This window comes from Colobus angolensis, unplaced genomic scaffold, assembly GCF_000951035.1.
Source record: "Colobus angolensis palliatus isolate OR3802 unplaced genomic scaffold, Cang.pa_1.0 Scaffold381, whole genome shotgun sequence".
In the NCBI taxonomy this organism is placed as follows: Eukaryota; Metazoa; Chordata; class Mammalia; order Primates; family Cercopithecidae; genus Colobus; species Colobus angolensis.
Genome location: NW_012117166.1, coordinates 951,653 through 973,670, shown reverse-complemented (window position 1 = coordinate 973,670; position 22,018 = coordinate 951,653). Strand labels below are relative to the sequence as shown.

The following is a 22,018-nucleotide window of genomic DNA, read 5'->3' as shown; positions in this document are numbered from 1 at the left end:
TATTTTTTAGGATTACTATGAAGATTCAGTAAGGCAATATATAGAAAATGCTTAGCAAATGTCTCATGCTATAAGTGTTCCTAGTAATCAGTAACTGTTATATACATATATGTGTATATATTAAATATAATATATATTAAAATATATAAAAGTCTAGTATGTTGCCTTATATATAATAGCTACTCAATAAATATTCATTCCCATATCTTAAATTGGAATGAATGACAATTCATAGTGATGTTCTATATCACTTGAGGTCTTAAATTTATAAAAACAAGATAATAAATTATTCATTCAAGCATTCAAGTGTTTCCTCTGTGTGAACACTAGATAAAATGGTGAACCAAACAGAGCTCCTGCTCTCATAAAGCTTACAATGTAGTTATATTATAGAAGAGACTGAGGTCACCTACAGTTTTTCTTTCAAAACTTTGGGTTCTCTGGCTCCTTATTTTAGCAACAATGCCAACTCTAGTACTGGATAACTCTACAACATAGGTAAGGAAAGCTAGCAGGAGAACTGGCAATCTAGTGGCCAGAATACTGTTCTAACATTTACTATTAGGCATAAAAGACATTTTAATGCCCTGTTAAATCACATATTCTTTAAACAGAACTCTGAAGTCAGAATTAAGAAAATTGACTGAAGATTACTCACAATTTTCCAAGGTAGGTAAAGGTCATAACATCAGGGCCCACAATTTCTACTCCCACAGTTTGCAAATAAATGAAATGTATGCTCTAATAAGAAAGGAGTGCTTCTGAATTGTATATAATGGTACTGAAACAGCTTGGATAAAGTTAGCAAACCAAGAAATTACAATCAGATGTGTGAATTCAGTCAAGTTATATGCCTTCTTGGTACCACAATTTTGTCCTAAGTAAAATGGAAATAATAGCACCTACCTAATAGGACTATCAGAAGACTAAATGAGATCAAGGACTTAGAAGACTGTCAGGTTATGTGACAAGCACTCAGCAACTTAATTATTATTTGATGTGTGCTCGAATCAAGAAATTTTCTAGGTATATGTCTCTGAGTTTTATAATCTTAAAAATACATAGAGATGGTTGCCAACAACATTAAATTGGATATTATGTTAAATATCCAATTCACTATACAACTATATAGCACATGGGAAGTCCTCAATTAACTTTATATACATCTGGGAATGAATTCCATAGTTCAATTCTTTCCTCAGATTTAGACAGGAAAGGCAACTTGAGAAAGGAGGTAGAGTAGAATATACATAAAACACTTAAGGTTCATTTCTTTTTTCAAAAATGTTTATTTAGCACCTGCTCTTTCTTACTAACCTCCAATGTCTTCAGATAGGCATTAAAGGGCTGAGACCTTTCACAAACTACAAAACAAAGGCCAAAATTGTCTGGGCAATGGGGAAAGTAAGCTAGGTCAGTAGAGTGCAGAGGAATGTAATACAGAGAAATAACCTGTGTTTACCAGGTTCAGAAGGAAATTTCTGGTCCCTTATTATTCTGGATGACATTATCTTTAGAAATTAAACATACGTATTATCAGGGATGCAAGTTTGTGCCATGCCACACTCCTCCTTGAAGACTGAAGTGCTCATTTCCCCTGAGTTGTAGGGATTGTCAACAATTGAGAGTCCTCAGCCCAGTCCCTCTCCTGGTATTGCCTTCAGGCCAAAAAAGCCATCTCAGGAAAGTTTTTGCCCACTCCTCACCAGTAGCCATGATTGGTCAATAAGGGGTTTAAATGCTTAGCCTCCCTGCCTCAAGATGGGACAACTCTGAAGGGTTATCTCAGCTCTGGGACCTCAGCTAAATAACTCCTCCCTCTGACAAAATCTACTTCTTCTCTGCCTTACAGGGCACTTCCAGGGAATGGCCCTAATACACTTACCAAGTGTTAGTTGGGAGGCTTGTTTTCAATGTCTTCTTCTCAAATACCGTAGTTACAGACAGCCTGATGGTCCGCAAACACCGGCAGTGCTTAAGGCAGAAGGAAGACACAAGCAAATGTATTTTCTCACAAATATTAATGGCAACCTTTGGGAAATATCTCATTGCCTGGCTTATAAATGCTTTATCTTGAGTCTCATACAGATAGTGAAACAACTCCAGAAACCCCAGCTGTGATGGAGAATAGTCACTGTTTCCTAATACTTCCATACACTGAAGTAACTTTGATTTTATCTTCAGTGACATTTTACAGTTAAAAGTCCTCTCCAGTTGTTTTACTCGATCTTCATTCAAAAGGCCAAACAAAAAGCACTTCATCTGTCTCAGTTGGGGGTCTTTATAACTTGTGCTTTGAAGTAATGACTTCAAGTCTTCAAAAGGCTGGCAGGAAGGGTTCCCAGCTTCCCAATTGCCTTTCAACATATAGAACATAGCTGCAAAAAACTCCTGAACATGAAGGTGGGTGAACACATAGCAGTTTTCATACTCTGTGTCCTTTTGAATAATATTGCTGCCCAGAAAACTTGAGACATCAGATTTAGTTAACCCAAACCTTCTGAGATTTTCTCTGTAAAACACGTAAGTCATAGTCCATATTCCTTTGGCAGCGACATGGCACAGCCTTCTCAGCTGGACTTGGTTGGGTAATCTAGGAGAGCATCCATCTACTGGTGTGAACAAGCTAGAAATATAGGAGGTAAACAGAGCCGTGGTTGTTTGGCAGGTCAATGTGACATCACCACCCTTCTCCATTTGCTGCTTCAGACAAGTACAAGTGGCCCAGCACACTAGGGGGACTTGGCACATGCTAAACAGCATCTCATTGCTTTTTAGTGAACTAAATGCTTTCATGGCCCACCTCTTATCTTCAAAAAACTGGTAAATATACTCCTCTCTTGCACCCTCAGACATTCCTGGTAGCTCTACACAACGGTGATTCTTCAACAACTGCTTTAGTCTCTTAGAAGTTGTGAGTCTTGTTGTCACCAATAAGGATGCCTCAGGGAGCATCACTTTCCTTAACAAACTACTCATGAGGAAGGACACTGGGTGTTCTTGGGTCCAGTCTTCGCACAGTGCAAACTCAGGTTCTTCAAAGGCAAAGTTCAGTTCATCAAAACTGTCAATAATAAACAGGAGGCTATTTGGCTGGGATATGATCCCTTCAATGGGGCCTTCTGTGGTGGGCCAGTCCTTTGATATCAATTGAGCAAAGCTTCTCTCTTTCAGCTGGTTAATTTCTCTCCCACTGAGATAAAAAACATACATAAACCTCTGCTGGTAGAGATTGCCCTCTGCCCAATCTAACATTGCCTTTCTCACCAAGGTTGTTTTCCCAACTCCAGCAGCTCCCTGAAGCACCACGGTCTGTGGCTGTTCACCAGTTTTGACATCTACATCAAACAAGTATTCCAACAGTTTTCTATCTTTCTCCGCAATTCCATGATGGAAATCTTCAGGCTTTCCAGCCAAAGACTTCTTGTCCCAAGTGATGCAAAATTTTTCCTTTATTCTAATTCTGTATTCTGTTCCATCACCTAAGTCAGAATGGCAAAGGTAAAAACAAAACAAAAACAAAAACAAAAAAAACACATAATCAAAACAAATTCTATGAAATGTAATGTCAAGAATACCGAACTTGCAGTTAGGAACAAGAAAGAATGTAGGCTGAAATCAGAGGTGGTTTTGATTTTTTAAAAATAATATAAATCAAATAAAAATTTTCCTATAGATTTAAAACCTGTATTAGATACTGTAATAAAAACCAGAATTGATGCAGAAAAATTAATTTGTGATGGGAAATAAAACCGGATATACTTTAGAAATATGTTTTTCTTCTTTGTACTTTTCCTTCTACAGAGAAAAAAGATGACAGACGTGGAGAACAGAAGTGTCATCCAGATAAAAAAAAGAGCAGAGGCAACCATTAGCAATAATAGGAAAGACCACAAGACAGATCTGAATCTACAGATCAAAATAATTTTCTTTGTACAAGTAAAAAGTTAATAGAAATAAACATTGAATCATGGCTCAAATAATATTTTGAAAAAAAGAAAAACATCCTAAGTGAAATAGAATGAAAATATAATTAATCTTTACCTGTTTCAGTCTTATCTCTCTTTCAGATCTCTATTAAAAATATATGATCTCGGGGAAGACATCTCCGAACCTCATCACTAGAGTACTTCCCCTTTTTATATATTCTCAAAACAGTATATTTTTCATTCACAGTACATGTTAGTAGCTATAATTACTTTATTGTTTAAATAAATGATGCACTTGGCTGGCGGCTTCATCATTGCATGTTCAGTGTCTAACACATCTCCTTGCACATAAGAAGTCTCAAATACATTTGTGCAATAAAAAATGAGAGAATACAATCATATAATTGAGTACTTTACAACTTTTGAATAAGGTATAATTATAGGTACTAATATCCCCCCAAATAATAACAAGAAAAGATATGAAGTTTCTAGGAATTGTGTACAATATGATCCTCTCCTGGAAATAAAATGAACAAACTTTATGTATCTGAAAACCTATACCATATACACCAATATATTAATACTGGTTATTTCTGAATAGTAAGACTGGGGATGGGGAGTGGGAAAGAGAAACTCACTTTATGTACTTTTAAAGCATTTGAATCTTTTTTTAAAAAATAGCTCATTTTGCTTATGTGAAGTTTAAAAACAAAGATAAAACATAAACAAATGATAATTTAAAAATTCCAAAAAGCAAAACTAATGATTGGCCAGGCAGAGAGAAGAAAAACACTCTTTACCCAAAACTAAAACCTACCATGAAACTATAGTAATTCAAACAGCATGTTGGTACACTCACAGAGAAAATAATCAGTAAATCATTGCTGTACTTCTTATTTTCTATTTTGTACTTACAGTATTTTCCAAAGTTCCTATAATGAATAGTTTACTTTTATCACAATTTCCAAATAATAATTTGAAGACATTTATTAGCTATCTGTGTGCAATTATCTGCACATAAGAGGGAAACAGCCATTAGGTTTGAAATAATAAAAAAAAAATTATTAGCCCATGAGTTCTTTTCTCATACCACAAAGATAAACTTCTTTATATTGAATCAGAAATGAAAGTCACAGTGGGAAGTTATATTCAAGTTCATTTAATATAACAAGCAATTTTTATATTTTAGTGCTTGGGATGAAGTTTTCAATTATTTCTTGAATGAAATAATGTGGCTTGTTAGAATGTGGCTGGGTTAAGAATAAAGGTTTCTCACTTGATATAATTTTCTTTCTACTGTAATTCCATTTATATAAATTGGAATTAAATTGTGTAGAATTCAAAACCAAGTAGGGAAATGGTGTTAATAAGCCAGTGGTCTGAAATCCCCAACCTTTTGGGCACCAGGGGCCAGTTTCATGGAAGACAATTTTTCCATGGATGTAGGGGGCAGGGGTGAATCAGGATGATTCAATTGCATTACATTTATCATTAGATTCTCATAAGGAGCATACAACCTAAATCCCTTGAATGCACAATTTACAATAGGGTTTGTGCTCCTATGAGACTCTAATGCAGCTGCTGATTTGACAGGAGGCAGAGCTCAGGTGGTAAGGCTCGCTTGACCTACCATTCACCTCCTGCTATGTGACCTGGTTCCTGAGGGGCCGCCGACCAGTAGAGGTCTGTGGCCTAGGAGCTGGGGACCCCTGTGTTAACTATGACTGAGAAGACTCAGTTCTAGACATGAGTTTTTATATGAACCAGTTGGTCACCACTCCTAGAATTTAATTACAGTACCATCTTTAAAGAAAGTAGGTGTGATAAATGAAAAGTTTCCTGCCAACTCAGTGACTTTTAGTACATAAAATATAAACATTAATATACCTTCGTGCATCAGCCCTTCTTTTAGCAGGCATTCTAAACACTGTTCTCTTGAGGACCTGAATTACCAAGGCCCTGATTCTGGCTTTGGCCAGAGAGTGTTTTGCTAATTCTTTCTGGGGGACATTCAGGGAACAGGTGGGGTATTAGAAGAAGTTAACAAGATTTGAACAAAAGTCCTCTGGGAGATAAATCCCCATCCTGTATCAAAACTTTGAATGCCTCCCAAATCTGATGAAAGGTCTAACTACTCACCCAGCACTGCCTCCTGGTCTTGTGTCTCTCCAACTTTGGCATCATCTGGTCCTATACTCTGGGCTGACCCTGCAACAGGTTCCAATAGGATCGTGATATTTAATGAAAACAAAGTGAGTTTTCACGATGGCTAGAACAAAGGCCAACATTCTCATCAGTGGTCCAATTCTATGACTATCTGAGTTTAAGAAAACTAAAGCTGCCAGAGCCTCAGACTCCATAAGCTTAGCTGAGAGAAGAAGCAATGTGATACAGACAACACTGAAGTAGGAGACCTCTTGCCATGGCCCCCACCCTGTAGCTCCAGGGCAAATAGTGTAGTGTAAGCCTCAGTTTCCTGAGAGAGATATATATATACACATACACACACACACACACATATATATATATATATATAAAGCCTTGTATATGAGTAAGGAATTCTAGATGTCTATAATATTTCATACCTGAGAATGACTATAAATGCTGGCTTGGATTATGTCCAATAATAATTTTCAGCCCATTCCTCATATTTCAGCAAATACATTAAATCATATTTGATTTCTCAAAATGTTGCCTAACTTATAACTTGTAGTTTAGGTGAAGGCACTTTATGGGACAATTCCTATCACTCAATTCCTTTGATCATTTCAACTGGTACAAGATGGATGAATTGCCCCCAATTAAGGAGCTAGGCTGAGTAACAGTACTCAAAACCCATCTGCCTTTCCTTCCTCAAATAATCCAACAAGCTCCCCATACACAAGACCACCATGGAGCTTATGTCCCCCATCATGGTTTAATCCCTAAATCCCTCTTACAGAAACATTCCATTGGACTCCAGGAAACACTTCCTTCCTGCCTAGCCCCAGATCTGCCCCTAGCATCACTCACAGTTGATCTCTTCTTTTGCTCTCTGACACAGATCCTTCAGGTTCATCTTGCCAAAGATTTTGAGAGTTACACTCCAGGCTTTCTCTCCTGGATAATATTTCTTCATCAAATTGGCCAGGTCATCCCGCCTGGCCTTCTTCACTTCATTCCAGGGTATCAGGCCATGCTCAGGTTCCATGGTCTCCTTTAGGAATAACTTGAATGTATTTAATTCCTCTTTGTTTAGCTCCTCCAAATACAATAGCAGTCCAAAATCAGGAAAGAAGGAAGATGATGATGAATCTGCCATCTTGTCCAAATATTCAGGCCTCTGTGGGGGAAAAAAATAACCAAAAGCACATGGAATAAATGGGACACATGAAAAAGATTTGAAAATGAAATACTCATATAGATTAATTTAACAAACATTTGCAGAAGCCCACTGTATTAGGCTTGGTACTGACCTAGTGTCCTCTGTAATATATCTTCTTTCACAAAGCATTCCTCTAATATAGACCACTATACTGTATATTTATTCCATCTTCTTAGGATTTATTCCCAGTCCTACCACTTATGAGCGATATAAATAAAGGTAATTCTTCTCTTTGAACCTCAATTTACTCTTCTACTAAGTGGAGATAACAGAGCCAACCTCTAATTTTAGTGTGGATCAAATAAGGCAGGGTTCATATATCACTTGGCACAGAACTGGCTCCTCCTAAATATTGCTAACTGTCCGTCCTCATCCCTTCTATCCCCCACCAACATCTAATATACATCTCAGTCCATAAAACATTGTTATTGCACCCCTGCCAACACATTATTATTCATCAAACACATGCAATAGAATATGCTACCATCTACCTCTTCTTGTCATATCATCTCTGGTCATAAATCCATACATAATTATTAATAGTCTTTCCTAGCACACAAGCTCCTTTAGTATACTTTCCCCAACACCACAGCTATTCTGGGTGAGTGCAGTGTTAAAGCTCATCCAAAACATCCTCATCTCATGTCTTTGACATCAACTCCCATGACCTTACTGCTCTCCAGCAGTTCACTCTGATGCTCTCACCCCAGGCTTTATCAATGACTACTCAAACTTTTAAATTGCAAACTCCTATAACCCATTTTCTATTAATATCTTCCAGTTAATTGAGTGGTTTCATGCCCTTACTCGGTGACAGTTCTTCAAACACTATCAAATCCTTTTGAGCCCTGCGTTTTCCCCTCATCAGCCATCTTAAGGGCCTTATTCAATTTCTTATTCAACACGGGTGCTCCAGTTAATCACTTAATCCATACTCTCCAAAGCACCATCAAGTTTTCTTAATCTCTTTTGGTGATTTGCCTGAAGAGACAGAGCTAGTAAGTGGTGCAGCTGGAACTCAACTTAGATCTTTCACTAAAATTCCTGCCTTTTCCAGTCTTTCATAATGTCTCCCCCGATTCTTGCTAATATGATTGGAAAAGAAAGATGGATGAGGGAAATAAAAGTAGATAGAAGGGAGAGTTTTTCTTTTAAACAGAAGGTGAATTATCTCCAAACTTATATAGTAAATCTGGATTTTATCCTCCAGTAATTGGTGAGCTATCAGCTGTTTTAAAGTTGTTTGTTTAACTACATGGTACAAACATTCTAGATTACAGATAAATATGACAAAAACAAGTCCTATAGTAATTTTTTAAAAAGCAAAAAGGAAAAGATTTGAGGAAACTTCAAAAAAGAACTCTGAAATTTCTCCAGGACATACAGAATATGGTAGGTGAGGGAAAGCAAGGCACAGAACACATCTTCTACTTCCTGTCTAGAAATCTACAGATATCACTGCATGTGGGTTCATTTTTATCTTTGTCTTTCCTATAACAAATGAGGGGAGCTCTCTTCCCTTTTCTATAGCTTATTTCTCCACCTCTTATCTAAATCTCATAAGCAATTGTTCCCAAAGGGATTTAATCCATTAGAAATCTATCTTCTTGATCTTCAACTTCTCCCTGTCCACTAAGTCCTACTTATTAGTACTTAAATGTGCCCAAATTTAACTTAGTCTTTTACAAACTTTCCCTTTACTCCAAATCCTTTTCATCTTCATAGTCAAACTCCTTCAGTCTTCTATACTCTATCACCTATTATACCTCCTCAGTCCACTGCGATAGAACTTTTGCCACCACAATTCCACTGAAATAACTCATACCAATAACTTCCCTGTTACGAAATTCAAGGGGCATTTTGCGATTCAATTTTCCCATCTGTAAGCAGGAGTAGCAAGAGTACCTATCTCTGCAAGAACTGAAAAAGCTAATGCATGCACCTAACTTTAACAAGGTGCCATAGGTTAATAATACTATTTTAACAAAGCCTTACATCTTGATATTTACTTGCCTCTTTGCTGTCGCAATCCCACACTTTTTTCATTTTCCTCCTCCTTTCTGGGTGTCCCTTTGAGCCGAGATCTATACGAGTCTGAATCCTATTAGCTTTCTACTATATGATATCTACAATTATAATAGAGTACAATATACTGTAGTCTCCTTCCCAAAGGTTTTATGCTGTTCTTGAAGAAATTTGTTTTGTTTTGTCTTTTTACCTCTTTAGAAAAAGAACACACGTTTGGCACTGTTTCTCTTTTTTTTTTTTTTTTTTTGAGACGGAGTCTTGCTCTGTCGCCCGGGCTGGAGTGCAGTGGCCGGATCTCAGCTCACTGCAAGCTCCGCCTCCCGGGTTTACGCCATTCTCCTGCCTCAGCCTCCCAAGTAGCTGGGACTACAGGCGCCCGCCACCTCGCCCGGCTAGTTTTTTTTTTTGTATTTTTTAGTAGAGACGGGGTTTCACCGTGTTAGCCAGGATGGTCTCGATCTCCTGACCTCGTGATCCGCCCGTCTCGGCCTCCCAAAGTGCTGGGATTACAGGCTTGAGCCACCGCGCCCGGCCTTTTGGCACTGTTTCTCTTATAGGAAGGCATTCATTCATTCAAAAATGCCCTGAACTAAAATGGGAACCCATGGTCTACAAGGATTTCAATTTGCAAATTGATGTAAATTTTTGCCTATAACAAAGCATATTTGTTCAAAATAATTAGCTCATATTAATGACTATATTTGTGAGGACCTAGTGTATATAGGTTCTTTATAAAAATTTTCTCTAGACTTTAAAACAGACCTGAAAGTTTGATTTTATCCACATTTACAGATACGGAGTCTCAGAAATTAAGAAACTTGCCCAGGTCATAGAGTTGACAAATGGCCTATCATACTACAAAGCTCACTCTCTTTCTACTACAGAGCATTGCCTTTTAATTTCACTTCAGTTTCCTAGGCACTGGAAATTCAGAGTTATACAAAATCTGTGTGGCCATGCTCTGTGAGAGCAGACCCTGTGCTGAACACGACTGGAAGAGGAAGACCTCTAAATACAGTATGACTATCATTTGGGTCAGAGTAGTTCTAGGAGAACACAAAGGGACAAGGGATTCTCACCTAGAGAGGGCAGAAATATGGAGGTCTCAGGGAAGTAAGATTTGACCTAGGAAGTCGGGTGTTTCCACCATTTTCATACAGTCTGGATTGATTTCCTTTCTCAGTCGCTCTAACTAAATCTCCTATAGCAGTTTCCCAACCTCAGTAATACTGAAATTTTAGGCTGGATACTTCCTTGGGGGACACTATATGTGCGTTATATGATGTTGAGCAGCATTCATGGCTTCTACCTATTCGATGCCAATTAGAACCCTGGATCTTCTACAGTTGTGACAAACAAGAAATGTCTCCATATATTGACAAATGACCCCAGGGCAGCAAACTGCCCCACAGTTGAAAAAAATTCAAGAGTCTAATCACTACTGCTAAGTGTACAACTTCTTTTTTTTTGGAGATTGAGTCTCGCTTTGTCACCCAGGCTGGAGTGTAGTGGTGGATCTCTGCTCACTACAACCTCTGCCTTCCCTCCTGGGTTCAAGCAATTCTCATGCCTCAGCCTCCCAAATAACTTGGACTTCAGGTGCCTGCCACCATGCCTGGCTAAATTTTATTTATGTATTTATTTATTTATTTATTTATTTTTGAGTTTTTAGTAGAGACAGGGTTTCACCATGTTGGCCACGCTGGTCTCCAACTCCTGACCTCAAGTGATCTGCCCACCTAGGCCTCCCAAAGTGCTGGGATTACAGTGACAGGCATGAACCATGGTGCCTGGCCTAAATGTACAAATGATTTAATTATATCATAATAATTAAATCAAAGAAAAAGAGTAGACAGCCAAGAAAATACATTCTCATTGGATTTCAATATATTATAGAAGTGATACCATAATTGGGAGGAAAGAATTCAGTGTCGTTCATTAGGACAACTTGTAAACCATTTTGACAAGAATTAATTAGTATCCTCTTAAATCATCCCAGATATAATTATATCTGGAAAGCATCATTAATACTTCAAACCAGGGAGGATAAAACAGCAAAGAACATTCATCACAACTTAGGAAGGATGGGACTTACCAGTTTGGACACAATAAGGGAACTGACCAAGAACCACAATGAATATTTGAAGACATATTGTTAACTATGCTGAAATTAAAACCTCTTGTCCTTAAAATTCAAACACAAATGGCCAACCAAAAACAGCAAAATGTTTACAGGGAATATGGTAAATAAGCAGCTGAAGTGTAAACTAATAAAACCACTTTAAAACTGTTTGTATTAACTACTAAAATTGGAGATGTCCACCCAGGCCCAAATTTTGGCTTCTAACCCATACCATTTGCCAGTAAAAGGAATCAGGGATCCTCTGAGAAACTGCTGATTCTAGGGCTAGGATAGAGAATAGATACGCATGAGCTTATAGCATCTCATAGTGCCAGAAATAAGGAAAGGAAAATAATGGGGTATGCAAAGAGACTGAAGATACAACCGGAAAGAGTCCGCAATGGCCAAAATAAACAACAGTATTGGATTATAGCCCAAAGTACAAAGCAAGTATCCATGAGTCCATACAGATATAGATAAATGTCCCAATATATGAGAGAAAAGAGACAAATCTCTCTTAGAGAAGATTTCCAAATACTTTATGTAGGATATGCTCCCCTCCAGGAAGTGGCTCTTAACCCAACTACACCCCACCTTCCAGAGCACTGAGTGTGCTTATTGATTTCCTCAAGGAGAGGAGTATGGGAGTAGGTGGGGAGAGTGGAGAAACTTTTTAGTGAGAAGCCTGACAAACACTCTCCCAAGATCAAGACTACTATGATCAGCCATAAGTCACTGTGATAGTATGTACTATTGACACTGTGGATGGCATGTTACCATGTGATATTCCTTCCCCAAACCCAGCATCCTAGTCTAGCCATAAGAAAAAATTAAAGTGTGGGACAAGCTACAAATTACCAGACTAGTACTTCTCAGAACTATCAAGGTCATCAGAAAACAAGGAAAGACTGAGAACGTTTCACAGACCAGAGAAATCTACAGAGACAAAATGACTAAATGTAATATTCAAGAATAGAAAAAGAACAATATGGAAAAATTAGTGAAATTCAAATTAAGTGCAACTTAATTGCCTTATTGTCTTCATTGTGATAAATATACCATTGTAATGCGAGATATTAAAAATCGGGGAAATTGGGTGACAGGTATACAAGAAATTTCTGTAACTCTAATAAATACTATTCTAAAATGGTTATTCCTTAAAACAGGAAATATACATACACCATGAAATAGCAATTAAAGTTCTTAGAAAACATCCAATAGAAATACGTGTGTGGGTATAGCAGGAGATATGCAATAACTACAACAGCACTGCTTGTAATTCCTAAGCACTTGAAAAGACCCAAGAGTTCATCTATAGTAGAACCAATCAATATACTGTGGTAAATTCATACAACAAAATCCTAAACAGCAAAGAAAATCTATTATTGCAGCTATATGCCGCTAGAATAAATCTCATAATTAGTGAAAGAAGCCAAATCAAACAAGATTATGAAGTAGCTATCATAAAAGTCGGTTTCCTAATACCCCTGTGGAGATGAGGTGGAGGGGGATGAAGGGGGCCTTAGGTCCTGGTAATTAATGTACTATTCCTTGACCTGCTGATGGTTTACATGAATGATCACTTGGTAATCATTTACTAAGGTGCTTGCTTATACTTAGTGCAGTCTTTTATGAATTACAGTTCACATTAAAATATTGTTTTAAAAAGGTTCATATCCCTAAAATGACATGATACAAATAGATCAGAACAGCAATAAGGCAAATTTATTGTGAATAGCCTATTCATAGAAGGGGGAAAAAAGCAAAAAGCAAATGGCTAACAAGTATTTCAGAAAATTTTCAAACTTAAGCATTTAGCACAACTAATGCAAACCAGGAAACAGCCCTTCTCAAAGTTCAAAATGACAAAAATAAGCTTTAAAAAACAGTACCATATAAAAGTAAGGAGTTAATATGTTATTGCTACACTCTTGAAAAACTGCATGTCTGCATGTCTACTGAGAATTTTACAAACATGCATGAGTTTTCAAGCAGTATCTTCTTTGGTGGATACTGGGGAAAAAAAAAATCCTAAATACAGAAAAGAAAGTTTTGTGCATAAGAGTGTTTGTTTAGAATAGGCCGGGCGCGGTGGCTCAAGCCTGTAATCCCAGCACTTTGGGAGGCCGAGACGGGCGGATCATGAGGTCAGGAGATCGAGACCATCCTGGCTAACACGGTGAAACCCCGTCTCTACTAAAAAATACAAAAAACTAGCCGGGCGAGATGGCGGCGCCTGTAGTCCCAGCTACTCCGGAGGCTGAGGCAGGAGAATGGCGTAAACCCGGGAGGCGGAGCTTGCAGTGAGCCGAGATCGCGCCACTGCACTCCAGCCTGGGCGACAGAGCTAGACTCCGTCTCCAAAAAAAAAAAGAGTGTTTGTTTAGAATAGTAAATAATTGTCAATAAGGATTCAATTATAATAAATGTATAAAAATATAGCACACACTTGATTTTTTTAGTCATTAAAATGACCTCATCATACAGCAAAACAGATGGCAGTTATATGAAAATTACAACTAAGCAAAAAAACCTCTACATAAAAAAAAAGTACTTAAAATAATTGTCACAAATTGTCCTAACTCAAAACACAACAGAGTTTAGGACAATTTGTGACAATTATCTTTCATCAGAATACATTCCTTAAATAAGTGGAGAAATAAAAAGGTAAAAAGGCAATATCCATTTGTCAAATTCCAAAGAGTTAAATAAATCAATGCCTGGCATCTGTACTTGAATTTGCGTGTTAGCAATAATTGCTAACTTGCATAGAGAGAGCAATTTTGGGTCACTGCTGGAGTGGAGGGAGTAGGGGTGCTAAAGCACTAAAGCACTGTAGGCTAGAGGATGACCAACGCAGGGAGCAAGCATGTGCTACCTTACTAATATTTCTTGAACTTTGCTAGGGAGAGGTGGAGAGACAGATACTGATAACCTGGAGCACCAGTGAGAGCAACTGGTGCACCTGCAGAGCAGTTTTTAGGCGGTTTGTTTCGTTTTCAGTAGGGAGAGGGGCTAGGAGGAGACCCAGAGTGAATGAAAGACGGCAGAACACAGGTGGCGGGAATAGCTTCAGACTGAAGGACGAACACCTGCTCCTGGGTAGCGAGGCGAGGGACTTGCCTGTATTCATCAAGCCTAGTGAAAGTGGGACTATTCACATCGTTTTAATCCAGGAGATTCTAGAAGCGGGCACCGCAGGCAGTGCCTGCCAAATTCCAGTACAGTTGGCAGGCATTCATTTCTTTATCTCTTTGGAATTTGACAAATGGATACAGGCCACACTAGGTCTCCAGCCAAAGGCTACTTGCAGGTGACCGTGGACTCGCACCCTCAAGGTCGCTTTTCCACTCTGGTCGTGTCCGGCGCCATGCCCAAAAGTGTCCCACCCTGGGATGTCCTGGCAACTCATCCTCTTGGGCCCTGAGTCCATATTCCTTTCATTTTCCACGCAGAATGTGGGCGCTGGATGGACTCACACAGAACCCAACTTCCCATTTTAGAATGGACAAAGTACGCATCCAGAGAAGAGGAGAGTCATTCCATACCTCAGTCTCACCAGGCGTCGGTGTCAAAGGGTAAAAGCGCAGAAAGCCAGGCCTCAGAGGGACAGGAAAGTATCAACAGGCACTTGTTGTTCCAGGACAAAGGGGAACGCACTCTGGCCCTTAATGCCTCATCTTCCTCCTCCCCTGCGAGAGGAGCAAACCCTTTAAGAGGGCTGCGGACCAGCCTGGGTGGTTGGACCCCACCGCCTGACCTAGCGAATCTCTCTTCCCATTGGCTGGAGGGCCAAGGGAGCGCTGCTCCCACTCTCCACCTCTATGCTCTTCCGCATTTACCGCAGAAGATTCAGCGTTCAATATAGAATCCTCTGCTCTCAGCAAACCTGTGGACGCACGTCCTTCCTCCTTGCCTTCCAGATGTGGGGAAGAGGAAGTCGGGGAATTGAACCCTAGCTTTGAAGGACCTTTCCCAGACTGGCTGACTCCCAATAAGCAGTGTCCCTTTATTCGTCCATCTAATATCCGTACAATTATTGAGCATCTTATTTGTGCCTGTCAGTTTTCTGGGCCCTGTCTAGCAGTGAATAAAATATCCAAAGTCTTGCTCATCTAGCCCTCATCCGTTGAAGGGGCGCAGATAATGAATTGTAGTATACTAGGTGGTGATCACAGCTGTGGAGAAAATCAGAGTGGGGCAAGGAATACAGCGCTGGGGGTGAGAAGTGGGGGATGGGTCCTATTTCTCTTTGAATAGGAAGGGAAGACACTACTACAGTGATATCTGCAGAACGTGAAAGTGTGAGCAATGCAGATATCTGGGAGATGGAGCATTCCAGGAGGAAGAAATAGCAAGTGCAGAGACCCTCAGTTAAGAGCCTACTCGACATATTTAAGGAACATCTGAGTCAAATTGATCACAGTAGTCACCAAGGCTCTGTGTTGATTTATGGATAGTGCAATTTCATTCAAATCCCACATGACTAGAACTGTTCTAAGATGAATTCATGGCCTTGGCCCCTGAAGACAGTCTTAGAAGCTAATAGATCTAGGAGCTTCAGGATTGAGAATTGCCTCTCAGATGAGAAACCTCTGGATGGCATGGGTAAATGGATGCTCTGTTTGGATGGCTTCCTTTTTCTAAGGATTACCCATTTGGGACAAGTTTTCATATTCATATAGCAGCAAGATTTGGGTGATTTATCCTTATTGAAGGTAGCATTTCTCCAGCTGGACTCTTCATGGAGAACTTCAAGCTTTATTGACAAAGGAGGAGCCAGTATTCGTTGGCATTAAGAAAATATGCACTCTAGGCAACTGATACTAAGGACTCAGGCATGCTAGTTAGCAAGATGGGTCCAACAACGTCAATAACAGCCAGAAATCAGAGGTTTAGATTATAAAGATTCATATAAACACTACCTCAAAAGGATAGCCAAGTGTAGGGTGAGAGAAAAGGCAAACTCTTTTTAGTTTTGTTCCAACATACTACGTTAAATTGCTATAATATGCTAATGTGCTGAATATTACATTCACGAATATGTACATCTTAAGAGAAACTACACATTCTAGAAGGTTTGGTTTTGAAATTGTTTCTAACATGCACAGAAAACCATGAAATAGAACATTTTTGTTGTCCCATGAAGGATATCTGTATAAATATTCATACTGTTATTATCTTGTTCTATTTTTGTTTCAGAAGGACGTGCGCCCACAGGTTTGCTGAGCACAGAGGATTCTGTATTGAACACTGTATCTTCTGCGGTAAATGTGTGAAAGAGGATGGAGGCGTTTATATGTAAACTTATATTTGGAAGTGTTATTTCTTCAGAGGGATCTTATAAGAAATCTGGACTTTTGAAATTATTGCAATGCCTTGTGAAAGTGAACTTTAATATCTAAAAGGTCTGCAAATATGAGTGACTGTAGTACTTGTTCATTCGTTGCTCTTAATATACTTTAAATGACATCTCTGTGTTGTAAAAAGGTAAAAATGCTTGTAGTATTTCTTTGTCAAATTGAAAGAACGTGTCACTTAGCTTCTCTATCACAAGCATAAAGGTAAAATAAAAGTGGTAGTATTCCATTTTTACTAAGAATTTGAGATATTGCCTTATAGGCCCCTAATTTTTTCCTGTCTGTACTTACATCAATCCCTCCCAATAAACAATACACATTGAACATATCAATTCTCTGGTATGTATCCTTTTACATTTTTTCTTCATGCTGCATAATTAAATTAACAGTCATATACACAAATACAATGAGTAACAAAATTTGAATTACTCTTTTGTTTGTATTTTTACTCTCACCCAATAAATAATTTTACTTATTCATTTACTGGCTATTGATCTTTCCTTACTCCACACCTCCCCACCTAGAGAATGGATCCATAAAAGATAAAGATTTTTATTTATTTCATTCTGTTTTTTATTCTCAGCACTTAAAGCACTGAATGAATCAATCAACAGCACCTCATTAATGAAAGAAGAGAGTAAAGTGAAAACAAGAATGGCAAGTTTAAGAAATAACAATTAGTCCAGAATGGCTAATATGGGATAAGGGAGCAAAATAGTGGAATACGAATCAGAAAAATAGGGGGTAAATGAGAAAGGTAAGAAGAGAGATATCATGTAGTGCCCTATAGGCCACTGTAATACCTTGGCTTTCACTCTGAGTAAACCAGGAAGCCAACTGAGGGTTTGGGGCAAAGTGATTAATAACTATTATGTTTTAAGATAATCATCCTGGTTCTATATGAAGTATCCTGGAGTAGAGCAATGACAGAAGCAAGCAGACCAATTAAGAAGCTATTATAATAATCCAGATGAGAGAAAATGATGGCTAGGGCGAAGCTGGTAGCAGTCGTGGTGGTGAAAGTAGTCATATTCTGAGTATTTAAGATAGAACTGCAAAGATTGGCTGACAGAACAGATTGGGAGGTAAGAGAAAAGAAAGGGGTCAAAGGGAAATCTAAGATATTGACTTGGGAATTTGGAAGAGAGATTGAGAAGATTGTAAAAAAATAAAAAAGCAAGTTTGTGAGGCATTTCAGGAGTACATTTTTGGTAAATTTGGGATGCCTATTAAACATTGAAGTCAAATTGACAAGGAAGGAGTTTGGAATTAGAATTCAAAGTCTGAGGAGGAGATACAAACTATAAGTCACTAGCTTATAGGTGGAATTTAAAGCCATGGAAGATCATTCAGGGAGTGAGAATAGAACATTCAAAGACTGATCCCTGAGGAATCACTCTACTGTTTAGAAGTCACAGAGAGGGAGCGGACCTGGGAGGCGGCAATAAAATTGTTTTCAAAAAAGCATGGAAAAGAACATCTGGAGAGGAAAACCTGAAGAGTATGCTATCTAAAACTCCAAGTGAAGAAAATGTTTCAAGGTAGAGAGATTAACTGTACCAAATGCTTGAAATCAATTGTGCCAAATTCTGCTGATAGAACGAGATGAGACTGAAAACTAACCATTGAATTTAGCAACATTGAGACCATCAGTGATATTGAAAAGAGCAGTTTCAGTGAGACGGTAGGGTGAAACCCTAATTGAAGTAAGGCCAAAAAAGACTGGAAAGAGAAAAAATGGAAGACAATAGACTACTTTCTAAGATGTTTGGCTCAAAAGGAAGGACAAAAATGATACAGTAGCTGAGGGAGAAGTGGGCCTGCTATAGACTAAATGTGTCCTCCCAAATTCATACGCTGAAACCTAATCCTCAATCTGATGGTATTAGGAGGTGGAGACTTTGGGACATGATTGGGTTGTGAGGGCAGAGCCTTCATGAATGGAACTGGTGCCCTTATGAAAGAGGTTCCAGAAAGCTCCCTGGTCCCTTCTGCCATGTGAGGTCTCCACAAGAAGACAGCCATAAATGAACCGGGAAGTAGGCCCTCACTAAACTGAATCTGTTAGTGCCTTGATCTTGGACTTCCAACCCCCAGAACTGTGAGCAATAAGTTTCTGTTGTTGTCAACCATCTAGTTTATGGTATTTTGTTATAACAGCCCACACTAACTAAAACAGGGCCATAGAAAATTTTATTGTTTTGTTTTGGAGAAATGACAGCATACTTGATCATGGGAAGGATATATTATAGAGGGAAAAATTGACATTGCAAGGGAGGGGAATTACTGGAGTTAGGTCACGTGAGCAAGAATGGATGGAAACCAGTGACTACATGAACAGGCTTCTAGCTGAAAAGGGGCACTGATGCAGGTAGGTGTGTGATGCATTGTGTGGATGGGCAAGGGTATGGAAGTTCTCTTTGCTTATATTCTCAGAGCAATTAAAAACACATTCAACAGTTGAGGATGAAGATGGCAAAACTCATAATCAGTTTTGAAAATGTTCCATGGACACAAAATATACTATCAATTCTAGGGTTATAAGGTTTCTATATATACCTTTGAAATTCAGATTATTAATTACACTATTCAAACTGTGCATGGCTTTATTTTATTGTATCCTAGTTCTAATTCTAAAACACATATATTGAATTTCCCCATAGAACTGTATTTTTTAAATCAAGTACTCAAATTTATGCATTTTTGCTCTATGTATTTAGCGGGTTTGATGGCATTATACTTCTTCATAAATTGTACCTTTTATCAAAATATAAGGTCAATCTCTTTATTTAGTTCTTAAATTAACTTTCGATTATTTGAAATTTTTGCTCATTTGCCTGGTAGCTTTTTTTACTCACTTCACAGATGTTTCTTGAAAACAGCATATGGTTGGATTTTTTTACTTGAGTGACTCTGAGAGTTTCTTTCTATTGAAAAACTCAGTCCATTCACATTTAGTACAATGACTAATAATATATTTCATTCTTCATACATGCAACTTTTGGTTTATTATTTATTTTATATCATGGCTTTCTCTGTTTCCTTGTCTGTAATTTTTTGTGGGGTATTTCTGTTTTGAGTTTGTTATTTGTTTGGAGTACTTTCTTGAATTGTTAACTCAGGGGACATCTGAGTGATACAGGCTCTGAATTCTTGAAAATCCTTAAACCTTTCTTTCACTACATTAGGGAGAGATGATATTTTGGCTGATGTATTGAAGCCCCTTTAGCCTACTAGTCTATACTGCTATTGAACATTTTTTTAGCTTCCAACATTACAAAAGAGACATCCAATGTCATTTTTATTTTTAGATAACTTATCTTTTTAACCTAAAAGCTTTTCTCTTTATCCTTACAGTATAGAAATTATACCTTTTTATGTCTAGTGGGTCTTTATTCACTAATCCAGACTGAAATGTAGTGAGTTATTTGGTCTACATTCATGCCTTCTCAAAAATTTTCAACACAAAGGCATTTTCTATTATTCTGTTAGTCATTTGTTTCTTCACTTTTATAAACTCCTCTTTCCTTTTTCTTTCTCTTTCCTTTCCCTTCTTTTTCTTTTTCTTCTCCTTTCCTCTTTCTCTTTCTTCCTCCCTCTTTCTCTCTCTCTTTCTTTCTTTCTTTCTTTCTTTCTTTTCTTTCTTTTCTTTCTTTCTTTTCGTTCTCTCTCTTTCTTTCTAAACTTTTGTGTCTGCATATTAGGTCTTATAGATCTACTATTTAAGCCTATGATCTTTTTTCATGATTTCCATCTCTATCTTTTCCCTCTTCTATGCTTTCAGGTATTTCTTTAACCAAATCATAAAGGATACATTTTGGCTCAAAAAGTGACAATTTTTCCTCCTCCAACTCAGTTGCTAACGTGCTTGATTAGAAAAAATTAGACTTTTTTCACATTTTACTTACATATTTTTCTCATTCAAATGTACAAATGTTCTAAGGTTATTAGAGATATTTATAAAAATACAGTGTAACATAGACCTGCATGCATGCACATAGACACACATTCATGAAAGATTTGTGACAGATATGGATACAAAGCAGCAGGGGTAAGAAAGGAGGTCCACAATACCCACACAGATTCCAGAGACCTCTCTCAGTCACAAGGTTGTGCTTTATGGCCAGCAAGTGAACCACTAAGATATTTTGATTTCAGGGAAGCCACAGCTCATTCAAGTAGGGGTCTTTTATACTACAACTGTCATGTAGCTGAAACCAGGCTATGGGACCAGGTTCAATAGCAGAAACCAAGATAGCATAACAGAAACCAGATGCAAAACATTCATCAATACATTTTCTATAAACAATATTGGCAAGCTGTTACAGATTTCCCTCTTGGTATTTTTTGGAAAACTACATTAGCACAAAACTGCATTAATTCCTATGTAGTATATTCTATTCTGGTTTGGTCAAGGATCAATACCATGGCTCCAGGGATCCCTGGAAATATTTGTAGGATTTCAATATACCATTTGAGACTTACAATGAAATCATACACTGTGAATTAGAATTTTTCATCAGGCTTGGAAAATTATAAATCATAATTTCTTCACATATTGATCTTTGCTCACTTTATCTTTTCTGAGACTTTGTGTATGTTAGATATTTTCATTGTGTTCCCTGTGATATAGTATGGATATTTGTTACCACCGAAATCTCCTGTTGAAATGTAATCCCTAACATTGGAGGTGAGGCCTGGTAGGTGGTATCTGGGTCATGGGGGTGGGTCCCTCATGGCTTGGTAATGTCCTTGTGATAGTGAGTTCTCATGATATCTGCTTAAGTGTGTAGAACCTCTCTCCCTACTCTCTCTCTTGCTCCTTCTCCCATCATGTGAGACATGCCCACAGCACCTTCACCTTCCATCATGATTGTAAGCTTCTTGAAGCCTCCCCAAAAGCCAAGCAGATGCAAGCACCATGCTACCTGTAAAACTTGCAGAACTGTGAGCTAATTCAACCTGTTTTCTTTATAAATTATCTAGTCTCAAGTTATTTATTTATACAATGCAAGAATGGCCTAATACAATTTATGTTCTTTTCTTCTCTGTACTTTAGCTTGGAGATTTTTATACATAAATATAAATAAAATATATTCATGTAAATAGTTTATATATAAATGTTCATATATTTATATTTTATATGTAAAAATAGATTTACATGTAAAATAAAAATTTTATAATACAATTTATGTTCTTTTCTTCTCTGTACTTT

General features: G+C 37.9%; 1 protein-coding gene across 1 annotated transcript in view; it reads right to left on the bottom strand.

Annotated features, from left to right (window-relative positions):
• Positions 1 to 22,018, bottom strand: part of NLRP14 (NLR family, pyrin domain containing 14) — a 51,167-nt gene that overhangs the window by 26,491 nt on the left and 2,658 nt on the right. Inside the window, exons 2-4 of the mRNA XM_011954350.1 lie at positions 6,942 to 7,251; positions 6,069 to 6,137; positions 1,886 to 3,482 (exon numbers count right to left, since the gene is read on the bottom strand). Coding sequence (XP_011809740.1) covers positions 1,886 to 3,482; positions 6,069 to 6,137; positions 6,942 to 7,230 — 1,955 coding nt within the window. The 5' untranslated portion in view covers positions 7,231 to 7,251. The remainder of the gene's footprint in view (positions 1 to 1,885; positions 3,483 to 6,068; positions 6,138 to 6,941; positions 7,252 to 22,018) is intronic.